This window comes from Ischnura elegans, chromosome X (genome assembly GCF_921293095.1).
Source record: "Ischnura elegans chromosome X, ioIscEleg1.1, whole genome shotgun sequence".
NCBI lineage: Eukaryota > Metazoa > Arthropoda > Insecta > Odonata > Coenagrionidae > Ischnura > Ischnura elegans.
The window spans coordinates 111,410,083-111,434,078 of record NC_060259.1 but is presented as its reverse complement, the minus strand read 5'-3'; the positions used below and the strand labels follow the sequence as shown (position 1 = coordinate 111,434,078).

Here is a 23,996-nt window from a genome sequence, read left to right as displayed (position 1 = left end):
AACCCCTTTCTCCTCCTCCCCTCTGTGGATGTGTTTGGGGGAATAATGGAGCCAGGGGGGGGAAGGGTTTGCTGCCAGCTGACGGTTTCTGCGAGGATGGATTCGGTGGGGCGCTGGAGAGCGATTTGATTTAGGAGTGCTACAAGGGTCAGACGCGGCGTAATAGATGGGATCTAGAGAAAACTGGGAAAATATTATTTCCCTCCGAGTGCGACGTGTCGCTCGAGACGTTCCCAATATTGCCATCGTCGTGTTCGAGGCGCTCGGCCCTCTATCCCACTCTTAGCCCATCGTGTTGCCAAAATATCTCAACACCCGCTTGAGACGATAGACAATGGACTTTGCATATTTGCGCCTGACTAGAGAAATGGTGGAGATTCAGTTTCATATAAAAAAAATTCAGGAATCACTCATTGAAACCTTGTTTGTTACACATCTTTTTAAGTTTTACTGCAGAAAAATGTTCCATATCGAAACAAGCCAGATCATGGACTCACACAGTGCTTCAACCCGAGGGTTAGTTTTGATTGGTGAAGGTAGATCTCATCCCAGATTTAGCGACAGTCGTATGATTTTCATATTTTCTGGGTAGATGAAACACCTTCTCATGGGTCACCTCGAGGATAATATTGGGGTGTCTAAAGCTTCACGAGCTTTTTGCACTCAAGACTCTTCGATCAAGCGCTCCGCTAACAAAGCTGCCTGGTACCCCAAGCTGCGAGATCAAGCAGTAGCAATTGTTTGGCATTGCAAGCTAGTCGGTGTTGGATGATGTTCATGCAGAGACATTGGTTGCCGTTTCTGCGTTCTTTATCTTCAGGGGAATTCAAAGATTGGATCTTCGTCGGAGGGCTTTGCTGCGTATGCGCCTCATTCCTTAGACGAACGCTTTGACGGGCCTTTTTCGGACGGGCGGAGAATTTTTCGGATAGTGTATAGGCCAAAGTCAAAAACACAGTGTCTGAATCCGTGATCCAGGGATTGGTAGTGCTACATCTACATCTATATAATACACAGCAAGCCACCTTTAGGGTATTTGGTAGGGGGTGAAAAATCACCAACATGCAGCATGCAAGAGGACCGTCAAATGCACACCACACGTTCATAGAAATATTACGCACATTAGAAAAATATACATGCTTATTCATAAAAAAATTGCTAATGGTTAGTAATTCCTAGAGCAAATACATGCAAGGTTAGAACTATGAAAAACATGCAATGAGTGATCCTAGCGAGCGATGCCATTAATCCTATCAATTGCGACAACGTTGCTTTCCTTAATAGTACGAGGGAAGAAAGACACTTTAAATCTCTCTGTTTTGCAGTCTATTTCTTTTACTTTATTCTCATGATCGCGTCTACTATAGTACGATGGTAAACGAAGGATATGATTCACGTCGTCTGAGAAAATACCTTCTTCGAGTTTCCTAAGTGAGTTAAGCCTATACTTCGATCTACGCTCCTGTAAAGATTCCCATCCTAACTCGTGTAACATACTTGAAACGTTGCTCTTTTTGTCGTAACAACTCATAAAAAATCTGGCCGCCCTGCGCTGTACTTGATTCATTTCAGCTATTAGTCCTACCTCGTAAGGGTCCCACACGCTAGAGCATATTCCAAGTGAGGCCTCACTAGAGTCAGGGAGCTTATTTCTCTCACCTTTTTTGGGTATTTACCGAGAATTCTTTATACAAATCCAAGTTTACGGTTAGCTTTGCCGCATACTTCACGTATGTGCTTACCACACGAAAGATCCCGGGTAATGGTGACCCCCAAGTATTTAACGAATTCGGTATTTGGTAGTGGAATCCCGTTAGCGGTGTAGCTCCTTCTCGAAGATGTATCCTGTTCCCAAAAATTCATCACCATACACTTTTCAAGATTTAATTCTATTCACCGCTCACCCGGTCCTGATGGTCTCAGCCCTAAACTCATTCGCAACTGCGCCTCTTCCCTTGCACAACCTCTAACCCTTTTGTTTAATCGCTGCTTTTCATTAGGAACCTTCCCTCCTCAATGGAAATGCGCCAACGTTATCCCGATACTCAAAGCGGGAAGCAAAGCTGACGTCACAAACTATCGCCCCATATCTTTGCTTCCAATACTTTCTTCCGTCTGTGAGCGCATAATTCTCAATAGGATTTTCTACTTCACCTCTCCCTTTTTATCCCCCCAGCAGCATGGTTTCCTCCCTGGGAGATCATGCCTAACAAATCTTGCTGTCTTCCAGCACCACGCCGTCACTGCAATAGACAACTCTCGTCAACTCGATACCATCTTCCTTGACTTCTCCAAAGCTTTCGACACACTCCATCATCAACTCCTCCTTCATAAACTAAACCAGCAATTTGGCATACATGGTAAGTTCCTTAGCCTTCTCACAAGCTTTCTTTCCCACAGAACCCAGCGTGTAATACTCGCTGGTGGATCTTCTTCTTGGTCTCCTGTGACGTCAGGAGTTCCTCAGGGCAGTGTCCTAGGACCTTATCTTTTCAATTTATATATTAATGATCTTCCGTCCCACCTTCTGTCCTCCCAAACACTAACTCTTTTATATGCGGACGATTGCAAGATCTACAAGGAGATAAAAAACACCTCTGACTGCAGAGATCTCCAACTTGCCCTAAATAAAGCTTCCCTGTGGTGTGACACTTGGAAATTAAAGCTCAACCCTAAAAAATGCAGCATCATGACTATTGCGTTAAAAACACAGCCCATCACTTTCAACTACACCATAAATTCATCTCCCTTGACCAGAGTTAAGACGATGAAAGATTTGGGCGTTATAATCGACCCCAAACTAAACTACTCCGACCACATTCAGACTGTAAAAAAGAAAGCCATGTCTCTTTTAGGCCTTCTTTACCGCTTCACGGAAATTAAGGATCCCATTGCACTTCACTCCTATTTCTCAACGATTGTCCTTCCCATAGTTTTGTATTGCTCTCCAATTTGGTCCATGTCAGCCCCGAATAACCTAAAATCCCTCGATTGCATCCCCCACTTCTTTGCCAAAATAGTTAGGCATAGAATCCCTCACTTACGCAATATGTCCTCTGATGCTGTATTGTCTTCTCTTTCCTTGTCTAATCTTCAGAATCTCAGACTTAAAACGGACTTCAACTTTCTACACAGCATATTGAACTCGACTTTAGACTGCCCTGAACTCCTCTCTCAGTTGAATTTTAGAATACCGACTCGTTCCACCCGCTCGCTCTCCCTACTCCACCTTCCTATTCCCAGAATCTCCCTGACCAAGCGCTCACCTTTATATCGCCTCTCCTCCCTTCTAAATTCGCTCCCTCCTTCCATAGATCCTTTTTACCTGTCACGCAAAAAATTCACCGCACAAGCTTTGACCCATATGTCTGCTAATTGAATGTTATACTTCCCTACTGGTTAATTCTTTGTTTGTTTTTATATTGATATTGTATTGTGTCTAATTTATGTATGTCATTGTTAAAAGTTTCACTGTAAATTGGCGTCACAGCTGTATGTGAAATTTACTTAAATAAATAAATAAACTACCAAGCACTGCACCAGTCATTTACGGCAACGAGATCCTTTTCTAATGCTAATGTATCGCTATGGTCGTAAACTTCTCTGTATACAACTACATCATCTGCGAAGACCACGGTGGTTATATCATTAATGTAAAGAAGGAACAAAAGAGGGCCGATAACACTCCCTTGGGGTACTCCTGAGGTAACTTGAATTGTATCCGATCTAACTCCATCCAAAACAACTCTCTGTTCGAGATCAGTTAGGAAATCTTTGGTCCCACCAATAACGTATGTATCTATGCCGTATGCTTCCAACTTTTGAATCAGCTTTAAATGCGGAACCTTATCGAATGCCTTTCTGAAGTCTAAAAATATGGCGTCGACTTGAACGTATCTATCACCCGCGGATAAGATATCGTGAACGAAGAGAGCAAGTTGAGTTTCACAATACCTTCCTTTTCTAAATCCGTGCTGTTCTTTTGCTAACAGATTTTGGTTATCTAGATGAGCCATTATTGAACTGAAAATAATATGTTCCAATATTTGGAAGAAATGGAAGTAAGTGAAATTGGACGGTAATTACTAGGCTTTTCCCTATCCCCACCTTTAAATATAGGCGTGACGTTCGCTGTTTTCCAATCTTTAGGGACTGTGTGTTCTGCTAGAGATTTTTCGAATACTATCTTCAAGTAAGGCGCTATCTCTGACGCTGATTCCTTATACACTCGAGCTGGAATGAGATCAGTGCCTGTCGATTTCTTTGGATTAATAGAGCTGAGTTGTTTTTCTAAACCACTGCTTGAAATACAGATAGACGGCATCCACTATTGGTAGAGTCGAGGTAGAGGTGTTGTTGATATATTGGTCGTAAAACTAGAGAAGACACTACGGAAAAAGTTATTTAAGAGATTAGCTTTATCTCGATTGTTCGTCTCTCTATCGCCACGTTCATTAATGAGTGAAGACACTGTAGCGCTATTTCCCTGTACCTCCCTCACATATGACCAGAAAGCCTTAGAGTTGTCATCTAAATATTCGCCCAATATTTTTGTTTTGAACTCACGCAACGCCTCCCTAAGTGTTTTCTTCGTCTTTTTTTCAATTTTTTATAATCTTCACGCATTTCTTGTATTTTCTCACAGGTAAGTTCCGCATGTGTCTTTTTTACTATAGCGTGAATTGCTCTCTGTCGCTTAAGAGCTTTACGGACTTTGGCATTGTACCATCTAGGTTCAGTATTCAAACGTTTTAACTTACTGGGTATCGTTTTATCCACGGCATCTTGCATAATACTAATGAACTTTTTCCATGCTTCGTTTACCCTAAGGTTGAGAGTGGTTCCTTTGAAGACAGTGAATGAGTTCAACAAGTACTGCTTTAACCCTTCAAAATTTGCCTTATGGTATAAATAGACCCTTCTTCTCGACACAGGTTTTCTATCGGAGACGATACGAAACTTTCCATGCACTGCCTTGTGGTCACTTATACCAGCCGCAGCCTCAGTTCTGATAACGCACCCTGGAATATTCGTTGCTAAGAGGTCTAGTATGTTGTTACCCCTGGTTGGTGCATCTACTAGCTGAGTCAAGGAATTGGAATATAATGAGTGAAGCAAAGTTTCGCACAGGTCTTTGTCTTTCCCTCCATTTTTAAAACAATATTTTTCCCGATCGATCGATGGAACATTGAAATCGCCGCATACTATGACACTATTACGATTTTTCTGAAAAGTAAAACGTCTTATCTGGTGATCTTACTCTAAAACTGAATCTAAGCTTGAATCTGGTGGTCTATAATATGCATATAAAGTATCTCTTAGCTGATTATTCTATTGAGCACCAAATACTTTTCAATTCACTATCTCCAAAATTCTCGGCTCTGCTTGTGATCTCATTCTTGACTGCAATAAATACTCCTTCTCCTGTTCTTGTTTTACGGTCCTTTCTGTATATCGAATATGATTTCGGGGAGATCTCTCGGTCGTGTATTTCATCCAATAGCCAACTTTCAGTTCCAATGATTACATCAGCTTCTGTTATTAGAATTAAATGGTGGAAATCAGCAACTTTGTTCTTAATACTACGGCAGTTTACAGCTACGATCGATAAAGCTTCTTTTATACACGGTTTTGTGCACTTTCCTGATAATTTAAGTTTCTCATTGCGTACTATATCTGATTTTTCTGATGATCTATCGCTATTTTCACAAGGGCAATTTTGACGTTTTGAACGCTTTATTGCTTTATTGGACGGAACCTTGGACCCCACGGTTTACTATACACATATCTACCCTACACCCTGCCCTACTCACTAACCTAAAAAGGCCTACAATGCTCGAAGATTCTACTCGCTACACACCTCGCTGACTCGGCCGTGTAATGAACTCCCGAACGATCCAGTGTTCCGACATGATCGGATTACCGGCCGCAGATCAACGAAGGAGGCTCCGATATCCTTGCAGAACTGACGTGGCCTCTGATTGATGCCTTCCACTCGGCTCCAAATCAGGGGTCCACGATCGATCCTCGGGACAAGACTACAGATCGAAAGCTCCATGCCGGCCCCAATGGTCCCACCCACCCGCTTCACTTCGGCATTCAGATCCCGGAGGGATTCTAGAATTTCATCAGATCCACGAATGGTGGCATCATTGACGCCGACATGAGCCACAACCCGTAGTCTGGAGCACTTCGTGACCACAACCGCCGCACCAACCGCCTTCGTCACCTGCGGAACGCCGCCACCCGGAATGCACCAAGACGTCACGCGCTGGCTCACACCTCGTCGCGTGCCCTTTCACGCAAAGGAACCATCACACGGCGGACGTTACTACTCCCTATCACTAAAATTCCCGTCCCTTCCCTCTGTAGCCACCCTTTCCAACTGGGCCCGAAGTTCCCGCACCATTGTCTCCAACGCGGCAATGCAGGCCGCGAGAGCCTCGCACTCACCGGCATTTTCGACTCCGGCAACGGGTGACCTATTCGGAGACATCCTATCACTAACGCAACTTTTTATTTCACAAAAGCTAATCTAAATGGTGCTACACTTTATAGAGATACGAGTGAGAGTAAACAAAAACGAGAGACTAACTACCTTTGCCACTTACCGAACGTAAATAAGAAAATGTCACTAAGCTTAAAGATAGGCGAAAGTGATCAACGGATTTAAAACCACATTTCAAATTCTTCCACTCTTCACTTCCCTGCACTTGCAAACGTTCAAAAGTTTCTCCAATAGAGAAATATTTTCCATATGTAGTATCTAATGAATTGTTTCCATACTTGAATACTTGTATTCTCAGCAGTAGGTAGATTCAATTTTTATTGCGAGACCTCTTCGCCTGCGCGATTATACTATTCATTTCTTGCTTCTTTCATCGTTGATTATTTGGCTTTCTCGGTAACAAAATGTATTTACCTATTCTAGCTTCTGCTTTTCTTGTTTAACACATGACTTTCATAGATAGTCATTCTTATTGCATACTAATGCATTGATCTTCTTATTGTGAGGGATCACGTTATGGTAATTTTTCCTCCGGGTTCAGGTTATTGCATGAAGTATGATAAAATTGCCCCTTCGTCTTACGCTCGCTAGTTCACTTGAAGTGAAGCTTAAGCTTCCGTATTGGTGATGATAAGATTTATAACTTGATGAGTGGTTTGGGGAAATTAGTAAATAAGTTATTCTGCGAGTGGTGCGTATTTAGCCTCCCAAGTATTTATCTCATACGTGTTTCTGCAGTGATAAGAAGAAATTATTGAGTTCGGATATAGAAAGTACGTTCCAAAGACGAAAAATGTGCTGTAGTTTTCTATAAATTCAAGATTTAGCAATCAGTGCCATTGTGGGATAAAATTATCGTTAAACCTTAACCACCTAGTATGGGTCTCATAGACCTTGATAATTAAATAATCGTAAATATGTTAGCGCCCAGTTTTGTATTGACTTGTTCATTCTTTCAATCTTATCCCCTCGCCGCTCAGTGTCGCGCAACCGCTCGACGGGGTCGGACGTGCGTGCAATTGTCACGGGTTATTATAAAACTCCTACCTCGGGTCTGAGAGGCCAATGCGATTATGGTGGTTATGTAATTTTTATTAAATTATTTATTCTCACTGTTTTAGTAAAAAATGGTTAAAAACGACGAATGTAACTATGTGTAGTCTGATATTGAGCTAGATTATGTTTTGGGAGAGAGTTGTGCGGCCGATTCTGAATGCGAAGAGAGAACTTTGGTGAGCAATAAACAGAGCGCATCATCCCACAATATTGTTTCCTCAAATTTAAGTCAAGACAAAGAATTTTCATCAGAAGATAAAATAACCTTTCTCTCGCAATGGAAGGAGACCGAGGAGGAAGTTACTTTAGTAAGATTCGCTGTCGTAGGTAATCAATCTCATAGTATTCACGATGAAGGACTTTACAACATAATATAGAAGTGTACAAGAATAACCATGAGAAAAAATTCCCCTGAACCAGGAATCGAACCACGGACCTATGGCTTTACGTCATTCTGTACAACGCGATATTTTTTAAACGTCTTTTTTCAAAGATGTGCGTATATAAGCTTAAAATGAGAGTTCTTTACCCTTATCAGAGATTTAAAAAAAAACAAAGTCCATTTTCATATGCCTTTATTTTTAATGCATAGTATGATATTCTCCTAAACCGGCTATTACTTAATAACCAAACCTTTCGGCGCACATATTATAAAATTGAATTATTTTACTCTGACCGATTCATAATAGGTGGTTGTGTGACAAAAATATATGCTAGGTTATATAGGGTTAAGTGGCTTGGCTTCAGTGAAATAAAAATTGAGTATTTCTTTGGGAAAAATTAAAATTTCATTCCATCATGTTGAGGAATATTGAGCTTTTCATTTTGTGATTAGATTGCATTTTTTCGATTTCCATTCTCCTTAACTTTTCTACTTTTCGAAAAAAATTACTCGAAGGAAAAAATTCGTGACCTATTTTTACGCGTTAGAAAATTATTGTTGATCAATCGATTTTTGTCTTCCCTCAAAAGTCTTAAAATTATACTCACGAAAGCCTCGTGCCAGTGAGAACGTGGCTGTCTTTGACCCAATTGTTGCTGAAGGTGAACCCTTAATGTGAGGTATTACAAAAAGCGCTCGTTTATGAATGAAATTCTTGGAAAGTTATAATTTCTAGATAAATATGACAACTAACGTGGAGTGAAACAGATTTGCCCATGTAAATGGCTCATACGAGCTAATCAAGACTAAAAAGAATCACAAATTTTATTGAAATTTAAAAAAATCTAAGAAAAATAAAAGTAGGTCTTACTTGAACTTGTGCGAAATATTATCTTATGCTCTGAATCCGAGGCAAATGAAGCAAAGTATTAGGTGTCCCCTGATCCATTGGAGGAGTATTCCGTATTTTCGAATACCTTCTCTATTCTGAATATGTATTTTAAACTCATTGTTATACTGAGAAAGTTTTCTATATTTATTACACCCGCAGCGTCAAGGATAAAATTCCACACATATATTGAGAATCTTCCATAAATACCGAGCCATATCTACTTTTTCACTCACTAATGATCCAGCGCCTTGCTTTGGGCAGCTTGGCAGGCAAGATCTACTTTATATGCACCATGCATATTTTTTAACATTTTTGCTGCGTAATCACCTATTGTAGTCATTTATCTTAGCTTATAAAAGCTGAAATCTTTCAATGAGCACAGATCCGTGTGAATCCGCTGGCATGCAGGAAAAAAGTATTTTTTTTAAGGCTGGATTTAGGTTTATTCAATTTTTTTGTGTATCTGTGGGAAATTAATTATAACCGTAATTTTTTAAGGTTATAATTTTTACAAACTATTTAGACTCTTCATCAATAAGTAGTCTATAATAAACAATGCAAAATTTCACGAGGACGATATTACGCAGGGAAGGTGTATTAGGATATTCGAAACTTTATAGCTGTTTCAGCTGCACAGATTTAGAAAATCTACATTGAGTTTTTATTCAAGTTTCTTCAAAGTTTAAACAAAAAACCTCTTCCCAAAGAAATATTTATAATTTTATCGGACGAGCCTTTTTCATTTTGCAGGCGACGTCAGGTAAGGAGCAGCAATTAATCATGATGCTGTTTCCATTCCATCAAAATATAAAAGAAATACAATTTCTTAAAACTTGTTTCAAAGCGAGGAATGGGTTCTTTACAGAAGGAAGAGTAAAAGTACTTCAATTTTTGATTTACTTCACGTCGAGGTCATAGCAGATTTAGCGGTAATTGACGTGGGAATCGAAGTAGTGGCATCTGCCTCCTCATTCCAGAGCGTTGTGGACTCGAACTGAGAGTTGTTGGCGATACTTTTACCTTTTAAGGACAAAATCACGGATTTTTGATGGGCACCTTTGAGCTCATAACTGGATTTCATTCAAATAATCCAATTTATACTTAAATTTTATCGTACCAATTTTAATGCGTTTTAAAAGTTTGAACTAAAAACCGCCGGCGTTGACGTGAAAATGAAAACCAAAAATTGTATTGCAGGCTTCATTAACTATTCCCTTAAATTTTATGAATCAAGAAATTCTAAAATTTAGATACATTTTATGAATTAATGTAGTTCAAACATTTTTTAGAATAATGTATTTAATGCAGAATTAGATTGGCGCTTCCAAGCGCGTTGCCAAATACTTAATTGTGAATAGTATCACCATTCTGAAATCTTTGTAAGAATTGTGAAGTAACGTTATCTCATCTCGTATCCTTCACTACATCTAGAAATCTACTACATCTACTGATCCACTAGATTTAAAATGCATCATCATCGATATTGAAATCAATTTTCAATCAAAGGGTGATTTTATATCTCAAATCGTGTTTTCCATAGTAATTTCAAACCCTGGCGATTCATCTCCTCAAATTGAGCGACTCGCGGGCGCGTTTCCACCACTTGCGGTGCATGGCAGAGGGTGGGGAGCGATGAAAGGTAATTAAAGCGAGTGAACAAAAACACCAGAGGATTTGCTCCTTTTTCAGCCTGAACGGAAATCCCTCCGAAACTTACATTATTGAACCAAAAAACCCAGCGCTCGCATTTGACCACGTTCCTAAATCGATTAATTTTCTCCTTATGAATAGTTTATTTTTAAATTAAATATTCCAGTTCTATCTATCAGTTATGGTATTTCATCGCAAATTGCTAGCAAATTAATTAGAAGTGACTCTAAAGAGATCATGATTCGTATAATTAAAGGTTTGCAGCACGGTATGATGGTATAATTTCATGTCTTTCAAATAATACATTACTTGTCAATTATGTTGATGAATACTGAGAATTGTGTTGTGTATTGTTAAAGTTTACGGGTAGTTGTGCAATGATCATCATCAAGATAAGGTACTACTGAGAGCTAGATTAGTAGCATGAGAAAGAAGGCAGCTGCAATTGACTAATGCATATACAGATCTTGAAAGTTTTTGTTTCGTATTTACTCCCTTATGACTTGGCTATCATGGAATGTGATTGCTAAACGTCTGCACCACTATCGCCGCAAAAGAGGTACAATGCTGAACAATGAAACTGTTTGCGGCGAATAAACTCCTCCAAAGAGAAGCAAAAGTTTGAGCATATTGAGAGTCTGCAGGCTCGGAGATGCTCTCTAAATTCAAGCTATTGTAACACTGAACGTTCGATGACGAACATTGAACATTCTCTGAAGGATCCTGTGAAGAAATATACCAAAGGGTATAAAAATTCTCCAATTTGATAAAATATTCGTGTATTTAGCTTTTTTGTTGTAGAAATCAGTAGTAGTCAAGTACTATATATACTATACTATGTAGTATTATACTAGTTTTTGTTTTCATTTCCAAATTATATTTAAAAACATGAAATCCTCCTGAAAAATGCTAATAAGTAATTACTGAATTGAGGGGCTGTTACTTAACTGGAAGAGATTTTTTCGTTTGACAGAGGTTCAGATTTTTGGAAAAACATTAAAAAATCTACTTTACAAACTGAAACAATGTTTTCTGCCTATTTGAGCCTCGAGATTAATCGTTGGTGTCTGCGTGCGGGAATGCTTCTGTAGTCAGTCATTCAGTAGATATAATATGGAATAATCTTCGAAGCAAAATTGATTAGCAGTTTTTTTCTCTCAACCTCATTTTTATCATGTAACATATGTATTTTCTAAGTTTTCTCTATGGCGCAGGCAACCAATATGAAACATATTGTCTAAGCAAACCACGGACAGCAAATGTACCGAATTAGTTGACTTTTGTTTTCGGTTGCGCCTGCTTGGCATGCTCTAGTCATAATGGTGGCTCATGTTATTTTGAGTGGACCAGGAACATTTGCACTGTCCAATTTTCTGCAAGAAAATTAATATAATTATGCAAATATTCCAATAATTTTATGTTGATACATTATAAAGCTATATATATTTTTCCTTTAGGATAAAGTACTTTGCGATGACTCTCTAAATAAATGTATTTAGCTGGTGGGGAAATAATTAATAATATATACAATGGAGCATTGTATCAATAAACATTGCAGCTATAACCAGGAGTTAATGAGAAAAGGTGGCGTAAGGACTGTAACTTTCCTCTAACCTTTTTCACTGAGGTTTTCTCAGAAAAAGTATTGCTTTCCTTTACCCCATTACCGCATTGGAGTCGTGATGCCAGCTGTACGTGGGCCGGAAAACAAAGGTGTAGTGGAAACAAGGGATGAATGGGACAGTTCAAATCTCTCTCCCTTGATTGAAGTTTTTTAGCTCTTGCTTTTCTCAAATGTATGGGAAGCAGTAGGTGCATTTACTCATAAAGTGGCTCCTTGCTCATTTTTGTGAGTGTGAGTTAAGATGAGGATATTTGGTTTTCACACCAATTTTGGTTACTTTCGTGAGATTATTTAACTTTGAATTTCTATATTTTAATTATGACTTTCTCCCGCTGGAAGCACCGATGAAAATGCATGTCCTTCGGGTGTATAAGTTCCGGTGTAAGGTAATTTTAACAACATCTAGTTGCTTCTTAAAGCCTAATAATACATGTGAAATACAAAATGGCCCTTGAGAGAGGTCTGAGATATCAGATCTGTGGGAGGAATGGGACACTTTCCCACTCCCCCAAGCACTATAATTTTCAGTTTTATTTTTTAAGGCATAATAATTTTTAGTTTTAGGTGATAATGCCTCATAAGAGGAGGGAAACCATCTAGATATGGTACCAGTGCCAAATTATACCATCCTAGAAGCTGTGAAGATGATTTGCTATGACGAAGGCAAAAGTGTGAGAGAGGTAGCAAGAGTAAAGAATTCATCGAAATCTGCATTAACAAGACATAGAATGAAAGTATTTGCTTCCAAGAACAGGGAGAATGTAATTTTTCAAAGTAATCTGGCATGTGGAATGTTCTTCCTCTTTTGTACTACCCAGGAAAAGTTTTAAGTGATGAGTACGGTGATGGAAATGGTGTAAAATTCGTGTGAAAATAGGAGTCAATTTTTTCCTCCGTCAACAAGAAGACAATGGTTTCATAGAGAAAAAATGTAATTTTCTGAAGCTGAATTCTCAAATTTTGTTGCACTGGCACACAATGGCACTGAAAGAGTGAAGTCCTTGCTTACATTTACAACTGATACCATAAATCGTATAATTATTATCATAAATAACTAAAATATCCATGATTAATGTATTTTGAATCGATCACTTATTTTTCCTTGCTATTTTTCACACCTACATTAGTGTCCATTTCCTCCCACCTAACCGTCCCATTTCTCCTTGAATGAGGGAGGACTGGTACAAATGTCATATGTTCAAAAAATGCCAAGTTCCACAGTGCTCACCTATTTTAATTTTTCGAGGAATTTTCTGTCTAATCTAATCCGTTAATATTTTCACAAAAAATTGTGCTCCAAAATGTGTCCCAGTCCTCCCTTGTCTCACCTATTGTAAAGTGTGCATTGTAATGAATTGAGGGGACAAAATAGGATTAAACCCCAGAGCGGAAACAAAAATTCCCAAATTCCAGCAAAGGTGTTACTTTAATATCAATGATTTGGTTAAACTGAGGAAATGCATTATATTTTAGGAATATTCTTTCAGTTTTTGCCAAACGAAAGGAAAGTAGCTCATCTCCCGCATGACAGTTCATGTCTCATTACGTAATTAACAAGAGAGCAGTGCGTTAAGAAATAATAAATATTTGAATTGAATGAACAGTTGGATGAATTTGATCGAGAACTGGGCTAATTTGAAATTATACTGCATTTCTAAGCATAGGAAATAAAATGAGTTATCATGAAGCGGCAATTTTCGGTGTTTTTTTCTCTTTGGAATATTTATTAAGTTCCCGTGCACCACAAAGTTACATGGCATTGCATTATGTGTACACGGGAATAGTTTGTATCTTTCATGCAATTGCGTTAGTCCTAGCTATGGCTAAATTCCACAGCAGGAAAGTTTCTTGCTCGTTCGGCTTTCAGTTCAGCTGTTCCATTACTGCGTTGGGGAATGAATTTCACGTCAGGTACAAGGTTCGCATTTAGCTCTTCTGGTATCGATGTGGTATGTATTTCTTGCTGATTTTTTAAATATTTATTTCGGTGGTTAGTAAAACATGATCACTTTCATTTTCCCGTAGATGGTTTAGGGAGCTGGCACTAAATTTGGCTGAAATGAGCGATAATGTCACGAAGAAATTTCAAGCATAATTTCAGGAGCTTACTTAAATGTACGAATCGTGTAAACGACGGATCTCTATCTCCAAAAAGTCCGATTTGATGTGTTTGGCTCCAAATTTTTCCTGAGTTTCAATAATTGTAATTAACATTTGTAGCAACTCAATTTTTCTCAAATTCAGAAAGATGCTCAGTATCAATGATTGTTTCATAGCCTAAATGAGGGAATACGGATCTTTATTTTCTTGTAATTTTATGGAGTATGAATTTGAAGATCACATATTTTCTCAAATGCGGAGAAATAACAATCAAGAAAAATGAACTATCAGAGATGGGATTTTATGTCATTACTGCGCGAAAAAAGAAAGAATCGGAAATTCATGGAAGATGTTGAGTCTATCGGTGACGTTTTGGAGTGAGCATTATTCATTAAAGCGTACCTTTTATTTGCAGTATTTTTCTCAGCGTATCATCGTAATTGCCAGATTCGTCGAAGGATATATGTAGTTAAAATCGTGATCGAGAAATTACTTTTGCAATAAGCTAGCGCCAACGAAGCCAATTCAATCCATAAAATGAAAACAATTCAGATGATTGCTGTGCAGTTTTATGTAAGCTACCGCAATCATCGCTGGAAATGTCATTCCCGTAAAAGAAAAACATAGGAAAAGGTGAAAAGGCAGCCGAGGGGAAAAATGCACGGCAGCCCTCGAACACTTTTATGTGGACCTGTATTTCCCCTCATGGTACAACAAAAATCCGAGATCAAGAAACCTGTCTGGAAGGAATCCCAAGCAGCATTCTAAAAGAGCTCCGGTATCATATGGGGAATGTTCTTGTTATGAATGGCTATAATGTGAATGTTTCCTGGTCATCGGTTTTCTCCATTGTGAAGTTTCGTTTCGTCTCACTTTCAATCTTTTCCGCTCCAAATCTTTCCTTCCCCTATTTCGTGTCTTTCGCCCTTACGAAGATGCCTTGCTTTGAAATCGAGCGTTTCCGAGAAAATAAGACGCTTGCGAGCGTTTGAAGTGTCCCTCTTCACTCAAAAATTTGCAGCTGGGAAGCCATTACGAGCCTCCTGGAATTATTACAAAAACACAAGCATTCAAATCCTTAAATATTATTTCATCATATTTACATGGAAAATTCTTACTCAGAGAACATATAAAGCCCTCATTAATAATCGTCTCACAAATCCTGGTGGATTTTTTTCTAAAGCAATGGAATTCGTTATATTTTCCTACGTTTGCACGATATCACAAAATATCGCGAGCGTTTTAGAATTTGGAGTTAATTTATGAACGATAGTATTTGTTTGTTAATTCAGGTCACGAGTTAAGATGTTTTTTTGTGCTCTAGAATTCTCTGTTTCAATTGACGCCTAAGATTTTTCATTATTCCAAAGAAAATAAAGCCAACTTACTGTAGGAGACCAATCTCCGATGTCATTTTAAGCTTGATGCTAATGAAACCGAACCTTCAAATTAATTCTCGCGTAATGAGCATAAATGTGAAGTACAGTGGTATCTGGAATAAAGTAGATTCATAGCCTTCGTTAATTCAAGATTTTCTGTGAGGGGCTCAAAAGATTGAGTTCTTCATTTCGAATGAATTGGTTCCTCGGAGTCACGCTGGAAACATCTTGCTTGTGCCATCCCCTTGCTTTTCAACTCTCTTAAACGTGCCCTAATGTACAATTTTATCCGTTAGGAGGGTATAATAAGCCTTTTTCAGGCATTTATGGAAACTTTAATGTGAGATTGAATGAATTTTGTTAAAAAAAAAAACTCTTGGTTCTCTCTATTACTATTCTTGTGTTCAGATTCTTAAATCTTTGCATTTTAGCTACCTTCATTACCATCAATGCATGGAAACGACTTCGGGCTTTTAAAAATCCAAGACACATTCAACAGCAACAAGACAGGAGGATGATAAGAGCATGTTCTTCCGCTCATCTAATATCACCGTACCCGCCACAGCGCATATACATGCTTTTCCAGATCTCGGATGGGGATACGCTTTGGCTGTGTTCATAATCTTCTTTTGTTGGCGACCAAAATATCTCCAAGAAGGCAAAAGTACAATTATTAGCAAAATTGTTTATTTTTGTGCTTCATGGATATTCCATCTTGTATGGGTCATCATGAACTTCATATCTCTATGCAAGGCGAGGGATACATATTTATTGCGTCGGAATAAAAGTTTATTCAATGCATAATTAACATTGTTATTATGTTTTGGTGGAAGATTTGTACGCATTTTGAATTGCCAAATTGAAAATAGACTGCAATTTTGTCATTTTTCGTCCATTGCCATTGAAAAAATTAGGGGAACCCCGGGCAAGACGCATATATTAAGAGAAAGTGTGGGAAAAAGGTAAAAATATGTGAGTAACAGTACTTTCTTCATTACTTATCAGTGCTTTGCTTCACAAACTTTGGTCTGAGCTATTTGAAAGATGAGAACGTAAACAGCAACTTCTTCTAAAATCAATTATATAAAAACGTACCAATTATCCGTTTTGCCCGTAGTAGCCGGGAAAAACGGGTACGCCATAAAGGCAAAAAGGATGACTTGAAAATTTAAAATATTAGTCTTGTCAATCATTTCAGAAGTATCTGCCTACTCCTGCATATGACGTGCAGTTCTCGTGTGCCCATCCTTGGCACTGGCTGCACTACATACAGTCTTCGATAATCGGCTCACTAAATTTTTCAGTACACACCAAGCAAAAGAACATCTGATATGGCATTTTTATTCTTAGAGTTCTCTGTCATCTTGCAACTGCTGGCTCCTGAAAATTCATTCATCTTTGTCTTTTTGTATTTTTTAATTTATCATATTTTTTAACCTATTCAGCATTAACAGAAGTGGACGTCAAAATCTCTGATCGTTGCATCTTGTGTTTACGATTCGTTTTTGGAGCGACCTAAGACGGTATGGGTCTGACTTGCAGAATATCGCCGAAGGTGCTGGCCGTCCTTCTGTTTGCCCTAAAGTCAATTGGAGCAAAAAATTATGTATTTTGCGAATATTTTAAGAAAAAAGCAACCGGGTGTACTGCAGAAGCAAATAATAGGGGTCAGTGGACCCTTTCTGCACTGCTCACTACTCCAAGTTGGCTTTTGCTTTTGATAGATGAAACTATATATGGGGGTAGTTGTGCAGCTCTTCACACCTGTTTATCCATGTTATATATGGTAGTCACATGAAAGCTGTGTTTCTCCTCAACTTTGGTAACAAACGGAGTGAAGAGCTATATTTTCAATTGCACTTAATCCTCCACCTCTACCTATTGAATCTCCTGCCATTTCCTTGCCCTCCGTTTTATCATAAACTAATTAATCTCTCCCACCTGGAGCAGCATAACTACCTGCAGGAAATAGTGAATGCGTGGTGATAAATATTTCAGCTTCAGATGGTTCAGTCGCATCCCCTGCCTTTAACCTCATTTCCTGATATTGTTACCATCCGATGTGCTATTCTTAATTTTAGACCCTTTTCAAAATTTTAGCTCCCGGAAATTCTCGAGAATTTGATGACCTACTGTTTTGCACCTTCCTTTAATTATCTAACTTCTCTCCCATGTAAGCGCATCAGGCTTAACTTTGCGGGAATTGGTAATATCCACGCCGAAATGTAAAACCCAATTTCAACTTTCCTCTCAAATTTAATGTCTAAATAGACTAAAGTTTCGTCGCCTCTTATCATTTTCAAGGTCATCACTTAGATATTTAATATGTGTTGAGAGTTCTAATTGGTTATTATTGGTATACTTCCGGCTTTCTGTGGATTAAGCGCTCGAAAAGGGAAGACTGCTTGTCCCACTCAACGGATTTGAACGAAAGAGTATCGGAGAGAGGTTTCTAATCCATTATTTCTCGGAAAAATGAGTGAATGGGCTGCCGCTGTCCTTTCCGGTTGGCGCGGAATTAGAAGCACTGCTCATTTTCGTGTGCCGTGATCATCTCCGCTCGAGAACAGTTGAGTGCTACGGAGCGGTGAGAGGCCGCATGGATCGGGATGAACTGGCTGCGATCCCAGAAACGATAATGATAGGATTAGTGGACTTTTAAACCGCTTCACCAGACAAAAGCCATTTCTGGTTTGGGCTTATAGGATAAGTTGGTAAAAAAAATGCCAATAGATACTTTTTTGTGTCTCGGAATCGCTATGATACCTCTATAAACAAAATCTAAGCTCTCGAGTACGAAGAGGGGCATTGGATAGAAAACGTAACAGAAATATCGTAAATGCAATCTAACATCCAGACATTGTTTGCAGGATATTTTGCAAGAGGATCAGGTGCGCTGGACATGCTCCGAGCATGAAGGAGGGATTTCTGCGAAAGGAGGTATTTCGTGGAAATTGTGGGCGGGGAAGGCCCTGGGGAAAGCCACGTCTGAAATGGTGGGCCAAAGAATGTGGGAAATATCGGAGGAATAGAAAGAGAGGCGAATGATCGAGAAGAAAAAGAGAGGAAGGGATGATGCGGATAGATATCCCATTATGATATTTATGGCCTTAGGAAGAAGAGTTAGTGTTGATATGTGTCAAGCTTCTATGCCATAATTGAACAACTGGACGCAAATTGATGTATTTTTAAAGATAATGGTCTGCCCTTCAAAATTGCAGTAGAATATCACATTTATTGCCAATCCTCGTATTTGAGTGAAACCAAATTGCTTTCAAATTTTTCATCGAATCATTCACCTCCGAGTGGTAGATTGTAAGTAAACAACCTTTAATCACAATTAACCTTTAAAAGAAGATATATATTATAATAATAATATATATCTTCCTTTTTCTACTGATTCTGTTGTCGGAAGGTTGGAGTCTATTTTAACCTATTTAAAATCCATAGACCGCTCTAATTCAAATCACTGATGTTTGTCTACGCTTGCAGAGCTGACTGGCATTGGCAATTTTGTTAAAAAGACTATCCGAATCCATTTAAAAGAGCATTTTTTTAATCGATATTTTAGGTTGACATAGGCATCAGTCAGCATCAGTATCAGGAGAACATCTGTTACCCTTACGGAAGTTGGGCTCAAGGTGTTGTGGCGCTCGAATGAGTGACTCGACCAGGAGCACGCGCTTTGGCATGTTGAACACATACCCCGGATTCGCATGGTAATTGAAGATGGAAGTAGAATCGGTTTTTCGGCTGATTTCGGCAACCAACACCTGGGTGAAAATTTTCAACCTATCGAGAGCTTCTAGGTCAAGAGTTTCAAGTTGAATGTAAACGTACGAATACTGTGAAGTTATCTCAGAATTCATTAAAATGAAAGCTAGATGCAAACACTCCCTGGGAAACAACAACACGAGCTTTAGGAACAAAAGGCAAGCTTCAATGACGGATAGGCACTCTGTCCCTAACTATGACTGCGTATTCTAAACGTAGGAATGGGCTGTTTTTACCCGGGCGGAGTTCTGAAGAAAATCCAGCCGCTCGATTCAACTCCCTAGCCTAAGGTGTGTTTTCAAACGATAGCCGCATCAAAATGGTTTTAAATGTGAATCATGAGGAAAAAAGTGTAAACTGGGTAGACTAGGACTCTTGACATTGAATTGTGTCATCTGCGTATCATCTGTGCAACTGCCTACTCTTCTGTCGACATTTGGGAGTCTGCTTTGACGCTCTTGATATCCCTCGATGGATTATCCGTCCGCTCTTTCCGCCGAGGCGCATTGAGAAGGGGTGTGTGGATGAGCGGCCCCTGGGCATGTGTCTCACCTGGTTCATGTAGGATCGCACGAACTCCATGGACTGCTCGAGGGCGTACGTGTCGGACGAGCACGAGTCGAGGATGAGCGTTCCGAGCGAGACGCCGGGCAGCAGCTCCGCGTCCTCGTTGATCTCGTCCACGGCGTACAGCATGGCTTCGAGCCGCTGCACGCCCTTCTCCTCCTTGACGGCCCCGCAAGGCCCCCCGGCCTCCTCCCCGCGCCCCCCCACGGCCTCGTGCATGGGGAAGATGCCGCCCAAGATGATGTCGCCCGGCAGACGAATGAGCTTGCCCTCTTCGGTGGCCGCGAGCCCGCGCCCCGCGGCCATCAGGAGCAGCAGGGCCACGGCCCCCGCGCCCGCCATGGCACACCTCTGGCTCGCCTACGCGCCGCGCCCCGCGCCCATGCAGCCGACGGGTGTGTGCTCGCGACGCCCACCTGCGACACTGAGCGCGCGCAGCGGGCGATCCGGCTGCCGGGCGGCGAAGGGGGGACCGCCGGCGCGGGAAAGCCGGCGCGCCGGCCCAGCATCCTCCCGCCCGCCCCCACCTCCTGTCTCCATGGTAACATCCCTCGCGAAGAATTAGGCGCCAAGCGAAACTTTGAGGCGCGGCCGGGCAGGGATGAGCTGTACTAATGTGGAACTGGGCCGGGGACACACGCTCCCTCAACCCACTGTCCTCTCAATGAATTCTTCCAATCGAAATTGGAAATAGTATCTCAGCGACGGGTTTTTGAGTTGACTGGAGCAACCATCACCTATTTGCAGAAGAATTCCTAATAACTTATACAATGCTAGGTCAATTGCGGATATTTGATTGAGGTGTGAATACTGTGAAAATGTCTCGGAAATCATGTTGAGAACAACCTATCTTCATGTTCCAAATGCCAAAAGATATAGAAAAAGTAGGCTTTGAATCCTATTTAGCCTTACGACAGCAACCACTCTCGTGGTGGAAAATGTAAGTTCACCCACGTTTGTTGGTTTATGCTAAATGATTGGTAGATTTGAGCTGAAGTGAAAATTGTATTAAGAGAATTGCTAGTATCTGAAGAGAGCAACATTAAAGTACCAATTAGAATAGGATATAAAATCTAATAAACTGGTTTTTCGGTGGACTATGGCAACTGTTAAGGGGGTCAGGAATGCACATTTACCAGCTAGTGGCAAGGGAATGTGTATCTTTGAGGTCTATGATTAGCATATCTCTTCTTCCCCATTTGTGGTCGGCTAAGGAAACTGATTAACCGATTCCACCGGACGCTTGTCCCTCTGCATGTCTCCGTAATCACATTGCTGTGGAAGAATAAGCTGCCAAGATAAACTTTGGCGCGCACTCGGAAACGGTTTGTCACACGAATGTGCAACTCTGCCGGAAGCACACAGAAGATTTTTGAACCTGTTGCTTGCATTCAAATTTCTAGTAAAATAGGAAATTTATCTCCAAAACTGTTTTTTTCAGTTTAGTTACTCAATAGCTCCAATTTTTATCGTATTTGACTTATTAAATTAAGTAGAGGAAACAAATCCAATAAAACTACATATATAAGAATCAAAATTACTTCACAGAAAGACATTTTCTTATCTGAATCTACATAGGGTGGATTAGGACACGTTTACGCGGATTTTTTTTAAATCATTTTCTAATTTTGATATTTTAACTTAAGAAGTGCTAGACATTGTGGTTTTACAAAGTAATTAATATAGTCAAAATTTTATGCATACAGTTGTCGGCTATTTGTGTTATTAACCGTAAAAAAATGTTTTTAGGTCTAAGCCTACTGCATAAACTTCGCCCGTTCCCGGCAAGCTCAACAGGGCATATAAGTTGTGATCATGGTAATCTCAGAATGAAAACTTCCTCACCTTTGTATTTTCCGTTGAGTATAGTCACGTGAATCACATTCATTAATTGCTATTTTAATTACCAAACCGCGTTCAGTTGCATAATTTTGGTTGGTTTAAGTTTCGAAGCATTATGAACACCGAGCCTACGTTTAGCTGTAAATTGTGCCGTGATAAGCCAGGCGCATCCAAGTACTTTAAAAATTCAGATGGATAGTTGGTGAGTTCGTCTTCATTTGTTGCTTAGTCATTAGATTTGAATGAATTCAGTGTACCAACTATTTGAACCTTATTTACCCAGTTTGAGTTATCCACGTTCTAAGCCGTCAAAATTGCTCACTTAATCAACCATTTGTGATTTTTGTAATGATTAATCATGTTAGGGAACACTTTGTTGCTGAGTTCACATTTCAATGAAACGAATTTGCAGAAAATCCGAGGAAATGAAATCAAACTGCTTGATTCGTCGACAGGAACACAGACATTACCGATAATCAAAAATTGCATGGATATTTATTTACAAACACGGTGCTGACGTGTCAACTCGAGATGGGCTTAAAATTAGCTCGAATCAAATTTTTAAAATATAATTACAATTTTTTAAATATGTTTAACTATTAAAATTTTGTATTGTTACGAAGCTCAGTCATTAGTAATTGGTAATAACAAAACAAATAATTTTATTAGTAGCTTTGACCGACTTAGCAGCTGTTGCATTTGGATTTGTTTACTTTTGAATGATAGCATGCCATTGAAAAAAAGTAAAAGAAGTTCAAATTAATGAAAAAGTAAACGGATGAATTGATGGAAATCAATCTAAAAATTATTTACAAGTACCGTAGTTATTGATGAAAACAGATTTGAATTAATTAGGAATGTCCGAAAAGTATTTGGTCAAAAGTATAATAATGTTCTTTTCAATGAGACCGTAGAGGCACCATTGCCTTTTCCTCGTCAGTTCCGCAATTATATGAAGGTTATCTCTGTTGAAAAGAATTTTTAAACAAAATATCCACTTGGAAATAAAATAACCAAAAGAATCTCTGGAAGCGATTTTCATATGCTGATATAGAAAACGCTCAGTGTCGGGGAGATTGTGGAGCCGGCCCTTGCGCCGGCAAGCGAGCGATGAATTCTTTTGTTAGGGTATGACCTTTTTGATAAAAATGATGTGGGACTGCGTATGTGACATAAGTTAATACCTATATGATTAAATGATGATTGAATGTCATTTGTTTAAAGGAGTATGAAGCTTCGGATAAAACAATTTAAATATTACTGTCGCGCGTTTTTTTATGATTTCGTTTTGCTTAGTTTACTTTAACTCATTTTATTGATACCTCTTTAATACTTAAGCCTAATATTTAAGAAATTCAGGTAATATTACGTTTGAATCTCTGCTTCGGTTTTATTCTGCCGTGAAGATCTCTTTGCCTTAAGTAACTAGGTAGGATACTCAGTCTAGAACGAAAACTTCATGTATCACAAAAAATGGACGGACATAATCGTTTCTAAGGGGGTGTCCGAAAAGAGGGTCTCAGAATTCAATCAAACTTGGTAGTGATATAGCCCTCCGAGAGCGTTCTTCGAATCACCCCACATAAAAGGTCATATAACCAGCAGTTTTAACAGAAACGCAGAGTAACATTAACAGATAGAATGTACTCCCGTACAAAGGCCTTGTTACACGGTACATCAACGCACACAATTTTATGTATGAATGCATGAATAATTTTGGTGGACTGGAACGGAACATGTACGAATGCAGGGACCAAATTAGAGCGGCTTCTATTTTCCGTTTATACGTTCGCACAAGTGAGGTAGTTACACGGTGCATTTTCGTGTTCGTTCACGCGTTCATATATTTAGACATTCACTTGTTCGTATTACTGCATCCTATAAGCAGGACTTAGTGTTAGTATAATACTATAGCCGTGGTCAAATGATCGACTGCCACGCTTATTTCCCAGGGTCGAATCTCGCATGCGGCAACTTTTGTCGTAATTTCCTGCTACTTTTTCTTTTACAGATGCCTGATTGATAGATATGTGACTATTTGCTAAACCAGGTTATATAGGATAGCACTCATGCAGGCACATACTATCGGCTTTATAAAATTTTCGCTGCGGTAAAAATTATGACTCCTGTTTATCATAAGGACTCGTGCATCTTAAATGCCCGAATATTTGCCTTTTTGTTCCATATTGGTATTAACTTCATTTGATATTCAAAGAAACGAA

General features: G+C 39.4%; 1 protein-coding gene across 1 annotated transcript in view; it reads right to left on the bottom strand.

Annotated features, from left to right (window-relative positions):
* Positions 1-20,339, bottom strand: part of LOC124170767 (metabotropic glutamate receptor 6) — a 472,918-nt gene extending 452,579 nt beyond the window's left edge. The window contains exon 1 of the mRNA XM_046549709.1: positions 19,918-20,339. Within this exon, the coding sequence (XP_046405665.1) occupies positions 19,918-20,274 (357 nt within the window). The 5' untranslated portion in view covers positions 20,275-20,339. The remainder of the gene's footprint in view (positions 1-19,917) is intronic.
* Positions 20,340-23,996: the final 3,657 nt, after the last annotated feature.